Source organism: Leptidea sinapis, chromosome 32 (assembly GCF_905404315.1).
Source record: "Leptidea sinapis chromosome 32, ilLepSina1.1, whole genome shotgun sequence".
NCBI classification, from domain to species: domain Eukaryota; kingdom Metazoa; phylum Arthropoda; class Insecta; order Lepidoptera; family Pieridae; genus Leptidea; species Leptidea sinapis.
This window is the reverse complement of record NC_066296.1, coordinates 9,573,930-9,594,681: the sequence shown is the minus strand read 5'-3', so window position 1 is coordinate 9,594,681 and position 20,752 is coordinate 9,573,930. Positions and strand designations below refer to the sequence as shown.

Sequence of the window (20,752 nt, the reverse complement as noted above, 5' to 3'; positions counted from 1 at the left end):
TTCTGGAACCAAAGCAAGTATTTTTCTGCCCTTTGAAAGCACATGCAACTTATTTACCTAAAAAAACAGAAAATAAGCTAACCTTTTTTAAGCATAATGAATTGCTTATGGGTTTGGCAGTGTGCACGTGTAGATACAGGAAGATTCTATAAGGGTTCTTAGAGAAGTTGCCAGTGTGTATCACGAAATACACCCCAAATAAACACAAAACTGTTGGACACTTGGTAATGCGCACGACGAGACAAATCCATTTAAATTGTGAATAAAACCACCCACCAGATAATTATTTATGCTGCAAATGATTTAATTTAGTAGAAAAACAATTATATTTTATAATTTTACAAAAAAATGCATATAATAACGTGTGTTATGTTTTTTTTATATATTTTATTATGCACCTTATTCATCTGATTTCTTTTTCTTATTTATCCTACAAATATAAAGGACACAGTGTTTATTATTGTTAAGAATATTTAATTACTTTTTTCTATTAAATGTAATTTTAATTAAACTATGTTTTTATTATTTTTTCGTACGAAAGTCCAGTCCCTATCGGAACTTAAATACTTACTAACTTAACTTTAAAATAAATATTTCAAGGTAGTGAAGTGGCATTAATGGCAGATAATATTATAATCGTGCATTTTGTATCATTGCAAGAAAATCTTGCCCTTGTTTATTTAGAATTTCATTAATTATGAAACTGCTATCACGTAATTTTCCGTAGTAACTACAAGTACAATGTTCTGTTTTATAAGTTCATGATCAACGAGTTATTATAAAAATGTTTTCTAAGTGATCCATTGACACTCCCATGCTTTCAACAGAACTATATTAATTTAATGATAGCTACAGGCTAATTGCTACAACAAATTTGTATGGTATCACAGCGACATACATTACAGAATATCTCTAAATTACGGGTACATCGGTCCATTTGATATGAAAATGTTAAAAAGACATTTTTAATTAAATCTAAAATAACTCGAAACGTTAAAATGTTTTAAAATACCAAGAGAGGGTAAATAAGCTCTCTCTTTATAACAAACTGCATTAACAGATTCATTAATTCTTTAAGAGAGTGTTCGATTTATCCTGTTTAAGTCAACTCTGTCTGTTAAATAGTGAGTACGCAGGTGCTGAAACTTGCGATGTCTAAGCAATACTTTTTACACAAATATCAATATTTAGTTGATGTTTTCGGCCCTACGCAAATCTTAAGAGGCGGGGAAATAATAATGTTTGTAAATAATAAACATAAACGTAACACCCATAACATTGCTACTAACCATTTTGTTAATATTATTTGCTCCATAGCTACACACCACAATAACACTTGCAATATATTATATGCCGTCTATAGACCACCCAACAACAAATAAATATCTTTTCATTCATGAACTATTTAAATACTTAAACCGTTGATAACGAACAATGATTTATACCTATTTTTTATATAAGAGGGGGCAAACGGGCAAGATGCTCTCGGGATGGAGATTGGTGAGGCAACCGCCCATGGACATATCCAACAATTTATTTGGAGATGTAAATATTAATGTAAACCAGGATAGTCCTGAAAAACACCCTTACAATAATAGCCTTGATAGTTTAGGGCTTCTATGCGGAATTGGTGTTGCAAGAGATTGTGGGCGGCGGTTATCACTTAACAACACGTGACCCGTACGCTCGTTTGACCTCCTATTGTATAAAATATACACAAGGAATACACAAGGATAAAGATATCAAACGGTCACGTAAGAAGATCTTGTATCGACCACATTTATGCTAAATCACATACACAGGTTCGATTTACATCGGCATTAGGCACAACACCGGCTGATCACCGTGCAATCAGGCTCGCGTGTGATGGTGAGTCTGATTTCCTAAATAATAATAGAGTTTAATGATTTAATGGTTTAATTAGAGTTAAATGATATATACATATATATATATATATATCATTTAACATAACAAGAAAATTCAATGATATTTGTACAGAGTCGATAGTAGAAACTGAATTAAACAATAATTCTGAATCAATCCTTGATTAATGTAACTATATTACTATAGAGATCAAATATTATTCAATAAATGGACAAAATATAGTAACAACGTACAATTAAAAAAAGACTATAACAAAGCCAAATATAAAGCTAATAAATTGATACAAAAAAAAAACAAAAACAAATTACAAATATCAAAAATAGCAATGAAGAATAAAAACCATACGAAACTATGAAGAATACTTAATTAATTTACCGTAAGTAGGAAAAAGCGAAGCTGATGTTATAGCCTATAATGCATTTGGAAACCAGAATATAGGTAATGCTGACTTAGCCAATAATTTTGCAAATAACTTAACAATTATAAAGATCATATATCAAAATGTTCACAAATATTACTAAGTAGATCTAGACATAATAATGCTGCAAATGTATCAATGCGTCTGAGAACAGCAACAGATATAGAAAAAAATATTCAATCCATAAATGTAAATAAATCTCCCAGCTTCGCCGGTATAAAAGCCATAGACGTTATAAGATTACGCACAAAAATAAGTCAAATTAAAGCGAATTTAATAAATAAAAATGTAAGTGAATTCATTTATCCAAGTAACTTAATGATTGGTGTAGTAAGACTTATCCTCAAAAAAGTAAGTCGAAAGGTTTATGAAAAATTACAGACCAATAACAATACTTCCAATAATAGACAAACTAGTCTAAAAGTATATTTGTAAGGAAATCCAAGAGCTTAAAAAAATACTAAAAACAGCACGAAATATGGCTTTTACCAAAAAAATACAATTACTCAGTGTATTTATAAACAAAATTTACAAACAACTAAACAATAAAGACACGTAATGGTCGCATTTCTAGTTTATAGCAGGGGTTTTGACACTTTACAGCATCACACATTACTACACTGCCTTGAGCGGTGCAAAAGCTACCTAGATAATAGAATATTCATTGGTTGAATAAAAAAATACATAAAGTGACTAAATATCTGTATGTAAAGGTGCAGCACAGGGCTCAGTAATCAGGCTATTACACTATTATTACTATCACACCAAACGTAGTTACATCTGTGAGCAAGCCTACGGGGCAAATCTGAAAGATGCAATGAAGAAATTACAGCTTGACTTTGACAAAATATTTGAATGATTTCATTACGTCAGTGAGAATTACGGAGGCCCACTCCCTTTTCTCCCCAGAGCCCCGTAGGTCCACTCTGCTTCCCCTTCCCACACCTTTTCCTGAAAGGCCAGTACCTGCAAGCCCTGCGGTCGTGCAGTTTTTATGGGCGGCAGTGATCACTTCCATCAGGTAAACCTCATGACCGTTTGCCCTCTTTTTCCACAAAAAATCATTATTTCTATTAAATAGTACGTACGTAGTTGTATTAGTTTGAAATAGACTTCTATTTTAAGAAATACTTAATTCAAAACTCGGTGAAAGGCGAAATGGCAAGAATTCTTTAAATTTATATATATATTTTAATTATGATTCGTTAATATTTAAAAAACTCACTTGATTTAAATAATTAAAATATTCAGCAATATAATGGTGTTTTACTTTTCCTTAACATTATCATATTTTGAGATGATATAGGGAAAACAATATTACTAAAACTAAAAGTGTCTCAATGCATAGTCCTGTTTTTGTACACATAAGAGCGCTTTATTTACTAAATAGTACTACGAATAATATACGAAAATAAAATTAAGATAAGATTGGAGTTTGATAAAATAATGTTTAGATTGAACCGTACGTAGGTGTGCATATGAATTTAATTTTAATTGAGTTACTCACGCGATTGTAGAATATTCTCATTACATAGTCGTAACTCGATATAATACTTTTGTTATTGAAACAAATCTACCCTGAAGACGCAAATTGGATTAAGACTCCGTAGCGGATGTCAACATTACGCATCAATTTTCTTTGAGTTTTTGTTACAACTTCCAGCGAAGCAATCCGAACGAGCTGTCTAATGAGCGCGGAAATTAGAAATTCTTTGTTCCCAGAAGTCGGACACAAACTAAGTGCTTGCTTTGTTTTATCAATCATCCATATTTTTGATGTTATATTTTTTTGGAGCGTTAGGAAAAAATATCAGATTGAATTTCTACCATGCGCGCGCACACCGTCTCCCAAATACGACACCCTGACGTTAATTTTTTTTATCGACCAAAGGAATGATTAGACAATTCATGGGGCACACTAAAAGTTCACTTCTAGCTATTCGGAATTATTTGAATTTCGAATGTTATATTTTTAACCGACTTCAAAAAAGGAGGAGGTTCTCAATTCGTCGGTATGTTCTTTTTTTTATGTTTCTTACCTCAAAACTTTTGACTGGGTGAACCGATTTTGATAATTCTTTTTTTATTTGAAAGCTGGTGCTTCCCGTGTGGTGCCATTGTAATTGTAATGGTCTAGATCTGACAATGGCATCCATGAGAAAAACCATAAAAATCTTAAATTTGATATACATACGTATAAAAAGCATAAAAATAATTGCGTATTTTTATACAACCTAATTAATTAATCTAATTCTAGATACGATTATTGTAATTTTTGGAGTCGGTGTCATACAAGATAGGTTTGTTACTGCATACATAGTTATAGGTGAGATGTGCTTGAGTTGTGAGGAGGCGAGAGGCGAGAGCGGATCGCGGCTGAAGGACACCGATTCCAAAAATAACATGAACGTTAGAAATATGTGATTCCCATCTAATGGTGTCATCCAGGAGCAAAAACTTCGTTTGATTTGCTGTGTTAACAGTGGTGGTATTATAATTACAAATACAAATACAAATATTTTATTTTGTCTCAAAAGAAAAACGTATTATACAAAAAAGCCATGTACATACTACTACATACTCATAATACCTACTACACAACATTATACATCATCACAACCTTTAGATACAAACATTAAGAAGCCTATATACTTATGTTTGGTAAGTGCATCTAGACAAGTAGGTACGAAGTTTTTATTGCTAGGACTTCTTAAAGAACCTAGGCACATACAGACAGTAGGTTTTATGTGAAGCAGACATAAAAGCTGGTGCCTTCCCAGAAAATTGATATTTTGCTGGAGTGGTAGGTATGTAGTCTACATTATGACAACAATCTACTAGTACATGGCTGAGCTCTAACTCCTAACTAAGTTTCCCTGTGTTTAGGATATTAGTACTCCCCGTGTATCGGTCTGTTATTCCATAGTTCAAGAATTTGTATGTCTGACTATTATAATGCACAAGATGAGTAGTAGTTTAATAATTTTGAAAGGAAAAATAAATAAGAAATATAATATAGTATATAATTAATTTAAAGGTAATTATAATTAACATTTAGAATTGTGGTTTCGCGTTTAGTTGCGTTAAATTGAACATAATTTGTCTTTGCCAGATTTATCTTCAGGTTTTTATGTCTAATCCATTAACTAATTGAATTAATCGTCATGTTTATTTCAGATTCATGATCACTTACGGAGGCATTTTGTCCGAAGCCACAACTATGGAAACATCGTCTGCAAAGAGGACACATTTGTATCTTGTTATGTTTAAAATGTCATTAATATAAATTAGAAATAGAAACGGGCCAAGAACACTTCCCTGAGGAACCCCGTATTTAGTTAATTTGTGGCCAGATGCGTATGACTTCATCTCGTTATACTCATCAAATTTCGGTATGATAACATATTGAGGTCTGTTTGAAAGGTATGAAGTTAACCATTCAATGGTGGTTCCTCTCGTATACCATGATCTTCAAGTTTTTAATTAATATAGGGTGAGAAACTGTGTCGAAAGCCTTTGAAAGATCAAAAAATAGCTCAGTAGCTGGACTACTGAGCTATTTTTTGATCTTCTTCTTGTTGAGATTAGATAAGATTTTCTGTAGTAGTGAAAACATTGCTTGAGTCGTCGACTTCTCTTTCTGGAATCCATACTGATCAGTATTAATTACATTAAATTTGAGGCAAAATTCTATCAATCTTTTGTGAATGCATTTTTCAAAAACCTTTGAAAAGTTAGAGATTAATTTTATTGGACGATAATTGCTAATATCAGACTTTCAATTATTATATATTTAATGTTGACCTTTCTTTTTGAATTATAAATACAGTTTTTTAAAATTTTTGAATATGTTAGGTATTTATTTTTGTCTCTCTTGGTTTTCAGTTTGTAGCAAATATAACGCAGTCTTCTTTTTGTTTTACAGCTTTGCTTCAGACCTTTACCAACCCAGTTTTGCTTGAAGATTTATCACCGAAAATTTTAGATTTATCACCGGGAAATGTATATATATATATAATAAATACACTCGCCGGTGAGTGCGGTAATGTATTGTCTAAGTGTGTATGTATGTGTGTATGTTGTGAGAGTGAGAGTGGAGTGAAACTATTAAGGGAAGAGGACTGATGTCTCGTCGGGTATCAAAACAATCTGTGTGCTTGGTTGTATCTAGTTTGTTGTATCTAGAGTGACTAGAGCCAGCGGTTTGCTGTGAAAGACTGCGCCTACGCCTGCGAAGGCGGTGTGTGTGCGTCTGTGTCGGTTTTTATGTTGGTTCGCTTTAGCGGTAATGACATCGTCATTAGGGTCTACCGTGACGTGCCGGGGACGTTAATACTATGGTGAAGCGGAGTGTACCCACATGCCTTCCTAACCAAGATGTTGGGATGGTTAGGCTCCTTGTCAAAAATGCATCGCGATATCTTTTCAAAGCGTTGCGCAATTGTCGGCAGCTCAATATCGCGGTAAAGGGCCAACCACGGGGCTCCGGTTGCCTTGCGCGTGAATTTATTCTGAACTTCTTGCAAACGGCGCAAGTAGCTCGGTCGGGTGTGCGGCAAATACGACGCTTGCGGTATTTAGTAAGGGCCGTACGATGGTTTTATCAGCGTCACTTTGTGTTTGCGCAGAAGTTTGCTTCGCCCGCACACAAGTGGATAAAGGCGACTGAGTACAAATCGGGCTCTACTGCATACTGTATCGTTATGTTTCTTGAAGTGCATATTTCTGTTGAACGTGACTCCTAAATATTTGTAATGAATCAGCCACGGTATGGGTATTTCATACACTTAAATAATGTTGTTTTTAGCTCCGATGCTATCCACGTACCAAAGAGTACCGATGCACTCTTGGTGGGGTTCACTTCAATCCGCCTTTTTTTGAACCAGTTGCCTAGTTCATCGACGGCGGCTTGAAGCACTAGAGTGCCGTATCGTCAGCGTACTGAGCGAGCTGGACACTCGGAAACTTGGGAAACTCTATGATCACTCGTGAAGAGCGAGAATAGAGTGGGAGAATGGACCCTATTGTCCAAATCCGGCCCGGGGCGTTCTTGGAGTGAAGCTTTTTAATATTTGTTGCACCTCTTCATAACAGGTGGTTCTTATTAAATCGCCTGAAGGGCGCAGAACGGAGCATCATCATTGAATGTCATCTTTGCACATTAGTACTCAACTTAAATATTTAATCACCACAGGCACAAAACGTAGATCATTTATACGTCTAGAAAGACTATGAAGGCTGTGAAAACGTAGATAAAAACGCATACATATTTGTGTATATATATATATTGCCTAGCAACTGTCCGAATACAATAATGGTGTGTTACGATTGCCTAAAATTCAGGCCATTAAAATGTAAATCTCATTTTGGCTGTCAGATAATATTTTTATGTAAAATTTAAATCTTTTTAAGAGCTGTGGATTATGTAATTATAAATAATTGAACAAATTTAGGTTGACAGTTAACCTCTATTCTGAGCAATGCACGTGCACTACACACAAAGTGAGATACATCGCGAGTGTAAGAAATAACTTGTCACGCACATAAAGTAATAAATCTGGCCTGTTTTCATCGGTTGTCTAGCGGCAAGAGGCTCTATCTAGACATATATCTATATTATCTGAGGATCTAAATGTTTTAAATCAATAATCAAGTAAATTGATAATATATGCGTAATAAAACTTGGTCCAGTATAATATTTATGCTATATTTATGTTGTTGACGGGTGCGTCTGTCTTTTCGTCACGACTTCAAAAGAGCAGGAAATCATTCCCGGGAGACTCGTAATGGAAAAAATATAAGCGAAAAAGTTTCCTTAGACTTTGTATAACGGATCTAAGGACTGTCGTAAATGTATATGATACTGGCATCTTGGCCTGCAATGTAAATTCTTAAGAGCATATTTTTGAAGAATTATTGCGTAAAACATATATTAATCTTATTTAGAAAACTTTTAATGGGATAATAAATGCAAAAAGAACACTCATGAGAACTGTTTTGTATTAGTTGTGAGATACACCCGCTTTGTTTTGGGGATATTATTTGTTATTCAGTAAGTATGTATTTTGAATAAAAAATATCTTTTGGTGGAATATTTTTTCATTTTATTGTGAAATATCTCTTCAAAGTATTCCGTACACTCCTAACCACATCTAACTAAATATAAATAAATATTGACACACTTTTATTACACAAATTATTTTGCCCCAAACTAAGCGTAACCTGTACTATGTACAGGGTCTGTCGTAAATAATGGATAATCCGATAAGTGGAGGTAACCCCGATGTCAGGCTACAATAAAATCTAGTTTTTACGTCAGTTTTACCAACAGTGTATAAATGATGCAAACTTTTAGTTTTTTTCTAAATTTTTGCTCCTTTGATCATTCAATCGGTTGCCATTTCTTTAAAATTAGGTATTTTTATGTATTTTTTTGTCATCGTACTCCTAAAGACTTGTTTTATTAAATTTAATTACATTTATAGCCGTTTTTATTGTAAAATATTATTAAATCTTACATTTTAAGTAATTTTTTTCAGTTTTTTGTAATTACTTGTAGTTTTGACCCTTGATTGTGGAAAAAAAAAGTATGGTGCTATAGCTGCCCATTATCTTAAAAACATGGCTAGTATGTGTAGATTCTGAAAAGGTATGATGATATGATAGTGGGTACCTTAGCAAATAATATTAGCTCCAGGAGCAAAAGAACTAAGCTAGGTCGGGATTTCAATTTCTCAAGTAATGTCATAATTTTCGTGATTTAAGCTATAACACACCAAGACATGATTTTATTCATCTGTTAATTTGCATTCGTAAAAAATACATGCGACTATGTGTAACCAGTTACTACAAGTTTATTCCAAATTCAAAGGGATCTTCAGGGTATATAACCGTCTTTGTTGTTTTTTTTACCTGAAGATCCCTTTGAATTTGGAATAAACTTGTAGTAACTGGTTACACATAGTCGCATGTATTTTTTAAGAATGCAAATTAACAGATGATTAGATACTATTTAGATTAAAATTGCATTCTTAATGGAATAAAATCATGTCTTGGTGTGTTATAGCTTAAATCACGAAAATTATGACATTACTTGGGAAATTGAAATCCCGACCTAGCTTAGTTCTTTTGCTCCTGGAGCTAATATTATTTGCTAAGGTACCCACTATTATACCTTTTAAGAATCTACACATACTAGCCATGTTTTTAAGATAATGGGCAGCTATAGCACCATACTTTTTTTTTCACAATCAAGGGTCAAATCTACAAGTAATTACAAAAAAACGGAAAAAAATTACTTAAAATGTCAGTTTTAATAATATTTTACGATAACAACGGCTATAATTGTAATTAAATTTAATAAAACAAGTTTTTAGGAGTACAATGCAAAAAAAAAATACACAAAAATACCTTATTTTAAAGAAATGGCAACCCATTGAATGATCAAAGGAGCAAAAATTTAGAAAAAAACTAAAAGTATGCATAATTTTTACACTGTTGGAAAAACTGACGAAAAAACTAGATTTGATTGTAGCCTGACATCGGGGTTACCTCCACTTATCGGATTATCCATTATTTACGACTGACCTTAATTGATATATAATATTTAATACAATATACTTACTACATAAAATTAAAACTATCATTACGTGGAAGCGTACCATGAATACTGGCAGCATTTCCGCGTTGGATAGCAGGGCTGATTCGATGACCGAGATAGCTGCCAGCGCTTGGGTTTCCAGTAGCCTTATTGAGGCGCGAAGATAGTATTTTGAACATTCTCCCAGAGGCGTCTGGGCACCACGGGCCAAGTGTCTCGACACGAAACGGCACAAAGATGTATGACTCACTGAGACCAACAAATTTGCGACGCTTGCCGTCTTCAGCAGTCGAAGCAGCAGCCCCAGCACCAACTGACGTAACTTGGACATAGAAGAAGCCAGAATGTCGACGCATGTCACGTCCCACACCAGCGCCCTTCCCCGTGCCAAAGCCACCAGCGTCGTTCCATGAGGACGCTTGCAATCGGACGACCATTTGGCTCTAAAACAGCTGGTATATTAAGAGCGGCAAAATTTATGTTATTTTATGTAAATTTATGTAGTCACAGTATTGTAAATATAGTTATAAGATTTGTTTTCTCTTATATATGATAAAATATATAGGTTACATATCTGAATAACACTTTATATTATGTTCATAAATTTTGAATATACTTACTTAAACATACATAAATACTTATGTTTATAATAAATCCATGACTAAGAAACAAACATTCATATTCATAATATAAATTGTTCTCTAACTCAGTTGGGTCCTTAACCACTGGGTTATAGGGGTCGTCAAACTATAACTACACACTCTGATAAGGATTTGATATTACCATTATATTGTGTTAAATTAGTACCTTAACACCTTTGGTATTAACAATAAGCTGTTGAATTTCTAGTCATTCCTTTTTTCAACACCGATATTTTGACATTCGACATCCTATTAAATATGATTGTCACCATCTTCTAAATGATCGGGTATGGTCTTCATTCATTCTAGTCATATAGACTAAGTTTAATACAAAATGAATCGTTTTATCTTCGTACTTAATAGGTTAAGAAGAATAGGGTCACACAAGCTATCCCTTATGGCCTATCATGGATACGCTGCATCATTTGGACTACTAATATGGGGTAATGGTTGATATGTTCAGCGAGTTTTTGTTGCCCAAAAAACTTGTTAACTTGAAAATACTGTCAAATAAAATGTTTATACCAAGACTCTTTAAATGGCTGCTTGAAAATATTTTTATTTTATAGTATTAATGAATATTTAAATAAGTGTTAAGTTTTTGCATGCTTTTAATGTAAGCTTGATAGAGGACACATTGTAATATTTAAGATCTCGACATAAATCCCTGGTGAAAGTAAACCTATATTTGTCAACGAGCATCTCACCCCCATGAATAAAGCACTGCTTAAGGCCACCAGGAACAAATGTAAGGAATTGGGGTTTCAGTACGTATGGACACGGAATGCAAAAATATATGTAAGGCAACACGACAAGGCTCCCGCTACTTGAGTCTTCAATTTGGAACAATTGCTCAGGCTAAAGAAGAGTCACTAGAAAATGTTTACAACGGATACTTTGTCCTTCAAATAATATTTATCCTTTTTTATAAATGTACACATTTATCTGTCCTGTATGATACTTGCATTGTAACCTCAGCACATACACACACACTAAACTTACGACACAACACAACACAACACAACACACACTTACACTTGTTCAGTCTAATTTTTTATTTAATTTAATTGTCATCCGCACAAAATGCTACGGTAGTTATATTTTCTTTCTATATTTATTTTTACCATTTTACTACGATGACTTTTAAGTTATATTTTCAAAACTCACGTAGCATTCGCGGCAAACTCACAGAGTTTAAACACGGGCTACTTCTTCACGACTATCACGTGGTCGCTATTTGCGAAACTTGGCTGTTAGATAGCATCCTAGATACAGAGGTAAGTGATAACCGGTATGACGTGCACAGGCGTGACGGGCCAGTGGTAGGCGGCACCCGAGCGGTCGGCGGCGGCGTCATGCTGCTGACGCGCCGCGAGCTCGCCGCACGTCCTCTGCCCGCACCCGCTCCGTCTGATGCTGCCTATGATCTGATGCACGTAGTGCTGCCGGCCCGCGCTCTCTGTGCCGCGCGCGATTTGCATGTCATCTGTGCCTATCTGACTGGCTGACTGGAGGTTCACGATGCTCAAGTTAAACACCTAACGACATACTTATGCCATTTTATAGAAACAAATCCTGCGGATGACTATATTGTTTTAGGAGATTTTAATTTTTATGAAATTACTTGGATAGATAATCCGGACAGACCCTTCCGTTTGCCTCTAAATGTATCCAATGAGCTGCAGCAAATTTTCTTGAATTCTCTCTCTAATCTTGGTTTGGATCAATATAACACGATTATAAATGGTGACAACAGATTCCTCGATCTTATTTTTTGCACTTTGGAAGTACTATGCACTCGTTGCAACCTCCCTCTGACGCGTGAGGATATGCCACATCACCCCACTTTAGACTTAGAAATACCTAACTTACTAAACAATAATATATTAAAGGATCCAGTTTATAAAATTTACAACTTTAAGAAGGCTAATTATGACGTCATTAAATCTCGGTTATGTTCTATAGATTGGTCCTTTTTATTTAAATGCACCAATATTAACGACATAGTGACAAGCTATTATGAGGTATTACAGAACATAATTGATGACGAGGTTCCACAAGCAATGTCTAATGACCGCCGTTACCTGGTTTGGTTTAGTAAACCCCTAATCAAAATTATTAAAGAAAAAGCTAAATACCATCGCCTATGGAAAATATTTAGTAATAAGTTAGATTATGATTCATTTTCCGTACTTAGAAAATGACAAAAATATATTCAAAAACAATGCTGGACTCGATACATTGAAAAATGTGAAAATTCAATTAAAAGTAATCCTAAGTTTTTTTGGTCGTACACTAACGCTTTGCGCAATGATAAGGGGTTGCCCGCCCAGGTATCATATGGCGATATTGTGGCTGACGGTGGCCAAGAGGTCTGTAACAGCTTTTCGGATTATTTTCTCTCAGTGTACAATCAGCCTCATAACTCCAACAATTATAATATTAACTTTCCTACTTTGCAGACAAATTTTATTAACACAATTAAGTTAGCAACTTGAAGTGGACTGACTATCGTACCAGGGGAGTAAAAATTATCGTACATGGATCGAAATTATCGTATTTTTTAGGATCATGTCTATTATAGATAAATAAATCATATAAATTGTAATATTGATATGCATGCAAGTACTTCTTTCTTCACTTAATTTGAATAATTCCGTTTGTCAGAGCGAATACAGACATATAATCATAATAATATAACGAAATAACTGCCAACTTTTCTACACGAAAATATACGATACATATGAAGTGTGAACATAATCGAAATATCGAACTTATATTCTCTTGTTCGCATTGGTAGATGCTATACTAACCAATAAGAAAGCGTGTACAGCAGGCGGTGGATAAAGTTACAGTATCGGCAGTGGTGAAACTTAGTAGAGCGGATCGTAAGGACCAATAGGAATAGAGAACTTGTATTTCCCGGTATTTTCCCAAGATTTTATTGGACAAAATAAAATCATGCTACTGCGATTTAGACTATCAACGCATGAGTGAAATAATATAAATTCTCAAATTTTGCATCATGATAGAAATTATCGTACAATCTGCGTACGATAATAATATGCTATCGTACATCGTACGTAGGCACAAAATTATCGTATGTGTACGATAATTATCGTACGGTTCCGAACGCTGGGTCGATCACTATTCATTTAATTTTAATCAATGAGCGACAGAGTGGGTACCTAATGACATCGGATGATCGAGGATCGACGCGAGTTTAGACAAGCGCTCGCTGACCGGCTTACTGCGATAGCATTAGTTTTAGAGCGAGAGAGAACACATAATATTATTCTCAATTCTTATTGAATGAAACGTTTAACTATTGGTCAAAATGTAAGCTTTAGTATTGGTGTGTATTTTCTAAACGTGTAAATATTTTTTAAGTAACAATTGTAATTGGTTAACTAGTTTTAAGGATTTTGTATATATATCGTGTAACTGAAGTAAAATATTTCTTCCACATATTCCTCGCAGTCTTCATACTACTCAAGCAGTCGTTTTATTTAATCTCCAAACGCTCAGTCTCTAAATACTTATTGCCAATCCATATGCCGTTGGCCTTCCAGTCCAATTGTTTAAAGACATTCTCCAATACTGCTATGAACAATTTCGGTCTTACGCCTCTTTCTATTTTTATTTCTTCTCCTCTAGTTTCGAGGCGTATTGTACTCGTACTTTGTAAGTAAATATATAGCCATGAGTAATACTATCAAATGCTTTAAAGTAATCTACAAATTTAAATGTTAAGTTCTTTGAATTAAATAAAATTTGTCTTTTAGACTTAGATATCTTTTCCATCTTTTTGGTATATGAAGTGTAAGCAGTCATATAAAAATATCAACTTAACGGTATTTTGTATGACAGCAATAAAAAAAATTTACAGTGTATTTGGGATATAAAAAGGTAACTTTCGTGGAAATTAAAATTTTGTATAAAATAAAATTAAAAACCAACAACTTAGATATTTTAATTTAACACATAAATTTTGTATAAAATAAAATTAAAAACCAACAACTTAGGTATTTGAATTTAACACATAAATTTTGAGGTTATGTGAAAAAATCAAATTTTTAAAACAAAACTTTGCTATTATTATTTTTATTATTTTTTTATTTATTTTTTATTATTTTTATAGGACTTCTTGTAGTTTCACCGGAAATCGAGTTTTTAACCTTAAACCCCCCCCCCCCGCCAAACTATCACTTATACCCGAAAACGCAACTTTATCTCTCGCATCTATTCTCTTAATGGTACCACTATTTCCAGAGTAGAGCACGTCCGTGATCTTGGAGTAATGATGGATAATAAGCTTTTGTACACTTGTCACTATGATTACATAACACAAAAAGCTTATAGAATGCTTGGATTTTTACATAGAAATGTTAAAAGTTTAAAAAAAATTGCCTCCCATAAAATTTTGTATTTCGCTTATGTTCGTAGCATTATGGAGTACGCCTCACCGATCTGGTCCCCATCGTATGTTACTTACATATCTCAATTAGAGTCTATTCAGCGGTCCTTTACACGTCGCCTAAATAATGTACTTCGAAGAAAGGACGAATACGAGGATAGACTCAAATATTTTAGTCTACTTACCCTTGAAGATAGACGGAAAGTAGCAGACATGAAATTATTATTTGATGTGGCTAACTCTGCAATAGATTGTTCGCTTCTGACCGGACGGATCGGAGTATGGGCCAGTACAGCACATACACGGAGTAGACGTCTTTTCGACGTTGGCCAACCGCGTACTAACTATGGCAGACATTCTGTTTTGCACAGGATAGTAAATTTATACGAAAAAAAATTTAAAGATATTGACATTTTTTTCATCAGCTGTAATAAATTTATTAACTCAGTGATCGAGCACACGTCCCAAGCTGAGAACGATGCCCATTAGACTGAACACTACACACTACTCACAACTCATAATACTCTCACATATTCATACACACTTTATACATATCTGTTTAATAATCATGTATCACAAGCACACATTATTCAGGACTTTTTCTTCTTTATTTTATATAATTACTTACTATTTATTTGTTAGCGTTATTATTTCATTATAATTTAATCTGCCAAACTCTGTTAAAGGCAATACATGTATATAGTTTATAGAATTAATCTGTAGAATAGAAATGCTGTAAAGTTTGCTTAAATAAATAAATAAATAAATAAAAAATACCCAATTTCCAAATTCCCATATTTCCATAGCAAAATTATTGATTTCATTTCATTTCACATTTCTACCTTCTCTAAAATATTGAAAGTGACGATGTCTACAAAAATATATCATCAATAAAAATTAAGACACCATATATTATTGAAAGATAAATCACACAATCATCCGTTTCTATCCGATCAATTAGTCACTTTAAAGATAATCATTCGTCATTATATTGTCTCACATGGTCGCTATATCTCAAAATTTGTTACAATTACCAAAATTATCTCAGTGATATGTGCCCCTTAATAGCCCTCTACGAGAGTATCTACCATCCCAAATCTCCTTAATTTCTAAAAGCATAGCGACCCATTTGCATTATTTTATGAGTTACATTATGAACGACCAAAGTTTTGGTTAAATTTGTATAAAAAAGCGGATATTTGGAGGGTTAAATTGAATACTTCGTCTTATTTTTTTTTGCTTCGATAGAAACCTAGTCACAATGCACAAGATCAGCATCAGTAAATTAAAAGTGAGAGCAATGTGTTAAATTAGATTTCGCCAATTTCTCGCAATCTAGTGTTACACGATCTAAATATAGCATTTATTATTTATTATTTACACCCTTTGTGACGTCATGAACATCCAAACACGACGAGAATACAAAGTTTCAATACGGCATACTAATCAGTTTCCTGGTAACAATTTTTGTAGAATCATTCAAATTTTATTGTTTGCGGTCGCTTTGGTATCGTTATTCAAATACTTATCTTAACATACTGATTCCTATATCTGGTCATCTTCATTAGTATCACTTCGCCAAGTGTCTCCTTAAATACGTACTTATATTATGTGAATGCTGGACTTATTTTTGAATCAATTTAATTCGTATGAATTTTCTCAATAATTTTAAATAGATCTAGTAGAATTTTGAATTCAAATTCAAATAGTTTATTTCTCAAAATAGGACAACTGCATCACTTTTTGAAGTCACAAGAAAATATAGAAATAATAGAATAATACATACCTACTGCTTATAACTTAAAATATAATGCAGACCTTAAAATGATTTACATTGCTTTAATCCCATGCACTTTTATCTGTTATATGATCTTTAATTGTATAATAAGCTTTTTTTAGTTTCTGTTTAACAAATATTTTAAACGTTTTTAATTGTAGATTGCATATTTCTTCAGGGATTTTATTATAAAAACGGACACATTGTCCCCTGAATGATTTGTCTATTTTCGTTAGCCTTGTGTGAATCAGATCAAGATTTTTTTATATATTTATATGAAAAAAGGATATATTTATATGAACAAACGAGCGTACGGATCACCTGGAAAGTCACTATTTTTTTTAAAACGGTCTATATTTTTATGCACAAATATTAGGTTTTCAAATATGTATTGACACGGTACTGTTAATATGTTGATCTCCTTAAATTTATCTCCCAATGTATGTCTAGATGGATAGATTGTAGATTGCTCGAACAGCTCTTTACAGCAGCACAAAATTCCGAATTACCTCTGATACTGCAAAAGAACTTCACTAGCGGTGATTTATAAGTATAAAATACAGATAAAAAACGGACATGTTAGTGAAATAGGTTGAACCATTAACTCTCACCTTGGTGACACCGTGTGAACCTCGTTCGCCATATTATGATTTCTATTTTTCCATTCGATGATGACGTTTATCGGCAACACTGTGATGATTTCTCTAGTATTACAAATGAGTATGGGCCGCGTTAATCACACACCATCAGGTGATTTACCAATGGGAGGCTCCTTTGCACAGGATGCCGACTAGATTATGGGTACCACAACGGCGTCTATTTCTGCCGTGAAGCAGTAATGTGTAAGGTTTATTGTTTTTCGGTGTGAAGGGCGCCGTAGCTAGTGAAATTACTTGGCAAATGAGACTCATCTTGGCATCTGGCATATAACATCATATGTCTCAAGGTGACGAGCGCTGTTGTAGAATTTTTGTGTCTTGCAAGAATTCTAATCGGCACTGCATTGTAATGGGCAGGGCGTATTAATTACCATCAGTTAAACGACCTGCTCGTCTCGTCCCTTATTTTCATAAAACAATATTCGTATGTAGGCCTGTTTTGTACTCGTCTTACATAAAGAGAAGAATGCATTTAAGGCATATGAAAGGCTTGTTGTCACGTCTCATATAAATTTGTATTATTATATTATAACACACAGCAATCATTCCAACCACGGCTTAAACATATCTAAAACGTCATAATGAAGATAGCTTTAAAATTGTAGCATTCATTTAACAGATTGCTTTAAAATAACAATGTAATTGTTGGTAAAGATAAGGCAGCAATAAAACCCGAAATGAAATTTCACGTTTATTTTATAAAGGAACAACAAACATAAACTTTTCAAGTCTAATATCCCTTTTAAATAAGGGCTCAAATTATTTCAAAGGGATATACTCCATAGAACTTTTCATCATTTGCAGGGAGTTCTCAAAGCAATTTAAAATTATCGAGACACCTCAGAAACTGTATTACTTTTTACAATTTTCAATTGAAAACTTTAATTACGAATTTAAGATATGTACAGACGAACAAACATGATATTAATATTTACACTAACCTTATATCGTTGACATCTAGGGTATAATAAATTTTATATTCTATGTATAATAAATATTATAATAACCTCAAGGGAATTATTATGACTACATAATGTGCTATGCACGTCGCTAAGTACAGAATTAAAATAATAATTACAAAGGCTATCACAATGAGTCTACTTGAAAAAAATACTTTAATTACCACTAGATATTAATAATCATAATTATAGACGTTTAGATCAATAATAGGTCGCTATTTGTCATATCGCTTATACAATAGTTGAATTTAGTTAAACATGAATATACAAATTATAATAAAACATCATATTGAGCAAAATTATAATATACAATAGATTTATTTACATTTTGGCACAGCCGCTTAAATTTTTATACATAGCAATTTCTTAAATGCTCTACGAAAGTCCATATTAAAAATCGTATAGATTAAAGGGTTAAGCGCCGAGTTCACGTAGCCCAGCCATGTTATAAAGTTTATGAACTTGTTTGATAAACAACAACTCGAACAAAATGGTATAACCAGGTATATCACAAAAAATGGAAGCCAACACACTACAAATACTCCCATAATGATACCAAGGGTTCTCGCGGCTCGACGTTCACGAGTTAATGAAATCCTTTGTTTTTCTTCAATGAACTGGTAAACTGTATTTTGTTGATTGGATTTAGCGTGTTTTTGAGATTTAACTACTTCAACTTCGATGATTTCCATGTCCTCATCGTGAGTTTCTTTGGAATTGCTTTCAGATGATGTATTCCTATTTTCTTGATTATCCACAATATCACTGGCGGAGTTTTCATTAGATAAGAATGGTACGATAAGTTTATTTTGGAACTTATCATTTTTGGTCCAATATTTTAGTTTAGATTTCTTCTTTGGAGCACTTTTAGACTTCTTTTTCTTATCAGTGTCTGAAACTAGACGCGCGATACCTTGATGTTCGTTGTGATTGGCTTCTGAACTGACAGAATCTTGGTCGTGGTGATCTTCCTTGAGTGCACATTTATTTTTTCCGGTTGATATTGTACTTATTTTAGTAGCTTTGGCTCGGTCTCTCAATCTTTTTTTTGTTGCAAGATATATCTCAAAATACACTACAGTCATTATAACTAATGGAATGTAGAAAGAGCCAGATGAAGAAAATATTACAAATCCCGGCTGAGAAGTCAATCGACAAGGCGTGTCGGGCTCAAACACATCGGGCCAATCGTTCCACCCTAACAAAGGCGGAGAGCTAATGATCAAAGACAAAACCCACACAACACCAATCATTAGAAGCACCCTTTCTAGCGTTCGTTTTTGAGCGTAATTAATGGGATCTGTTATTGCCCAATATCGGTCTAGAGCGATGGCACAAAGGTTTAAAATTGATGACGTACAGCACATAATGTCGCACGTAAGCCACATCTTGCACACGTAAATACCGAACACCCATTGTCCTAGAATAGAATATGCGACATTTAGTGGTAAAACTAATATTGCTACCGTTAAATCGGCTACAGCGAGGGAAACAATGAAGAAATTTTGGACGATACGTAATGGTTTATAAGTGAACACGCTGAGAATAACTAGGATATTGCCAACAATAGTGGAGATAATAATGAGTGTGAGCACAATGGCCGTACAAATGGCTTCCCATTCGGGGACAGCGAGGGTTAGGCCCAAGCTGCTCGGATATTTGGGGTCGTCCGCGACTGTACACTCGTCTTTATCGAACCCCGCTATGTCATATGGCTGGCTGTAATTGGACGAAGTGTAATTATCGGCGTGCGTGCTACTCTGAGCCATTTTATTAATTCACTTCACGTAACATAATTAAACTGGCCAGAAGGAATGACAGCTATTTCTTCTATAAATTCTTTTCTGTTTATTTTACTACCTAAATCGCTGGGAATTTTCCTCAATTCCATATTTCTGTAACAAATATAAAGAAGATAAGAACGTTGAATCAAAATTTTCAATAGCGCCAGGAAATTACAACGTTATGAAACTCACCTTGTTAAAAGTTTTTGAAGGCGTTTCCATCTTTGGATGTTGCACATGTTATGATTTATCTGAAACAAACATAAATATTTTAATTTTTTATATATATTACATATTATATTATGTATTAAAAAGATGATTTCAAGAGAAAATATACAAACTGAAATAACTTTCAGATTTGATAATATTGTCATGTCTGATTCCAAATTTGAATAAATATTCGTAATATTATAACAAATGGTGGGGTGATCACCACACATCAAATTAGGTCAGTGATGACTGACTTAGAAAGCAGCTAGGTATGTAAAAGACTACGATTCTGCGAGTCCTCTTGTTTTGCAAGTTATTTGGAGACCTATCCGCTCATTAGACCTCCTCTTCCATAAAAAATAAGTAAAGCCATAATTTAAAGGCATTTCATTAACTTTGAACA

General features: G+C 33.7%; 1 protein-coding gene across 1 annotated transcript in view; it reads right to left on the bottom strand.

Moving 5' to 3' along the window:
- Positions 1–18,149: 18,149 nt before the first annotated feature.
- Positions 18,150–20,752, bottom strand: part of LOC126974280 (octopamine receptor) — a 72,657-nt gene continuing 70,054 nt past the window's right edge. Inside the window, exons 2-3 of the mRNA XM_050821745.1 lie at positions 20,332–20,390; positions 18,150–20,250 (exon numbers count right to left, since the gene is read on the bottom strand). Coding sequence (XP_050677702.1) covers positions 18,697–20,124 — 1,428 coding nt within the window. The 5' untranslated portion in view covers positions 20,125–20,250; positions 20,332–20,390 and the 3' untranslated portion in view covers positions 18,150–18,696. The remainder of the gene's footprint in view (positions 20,251–20,331; positions 20,391–20,752) is intronic.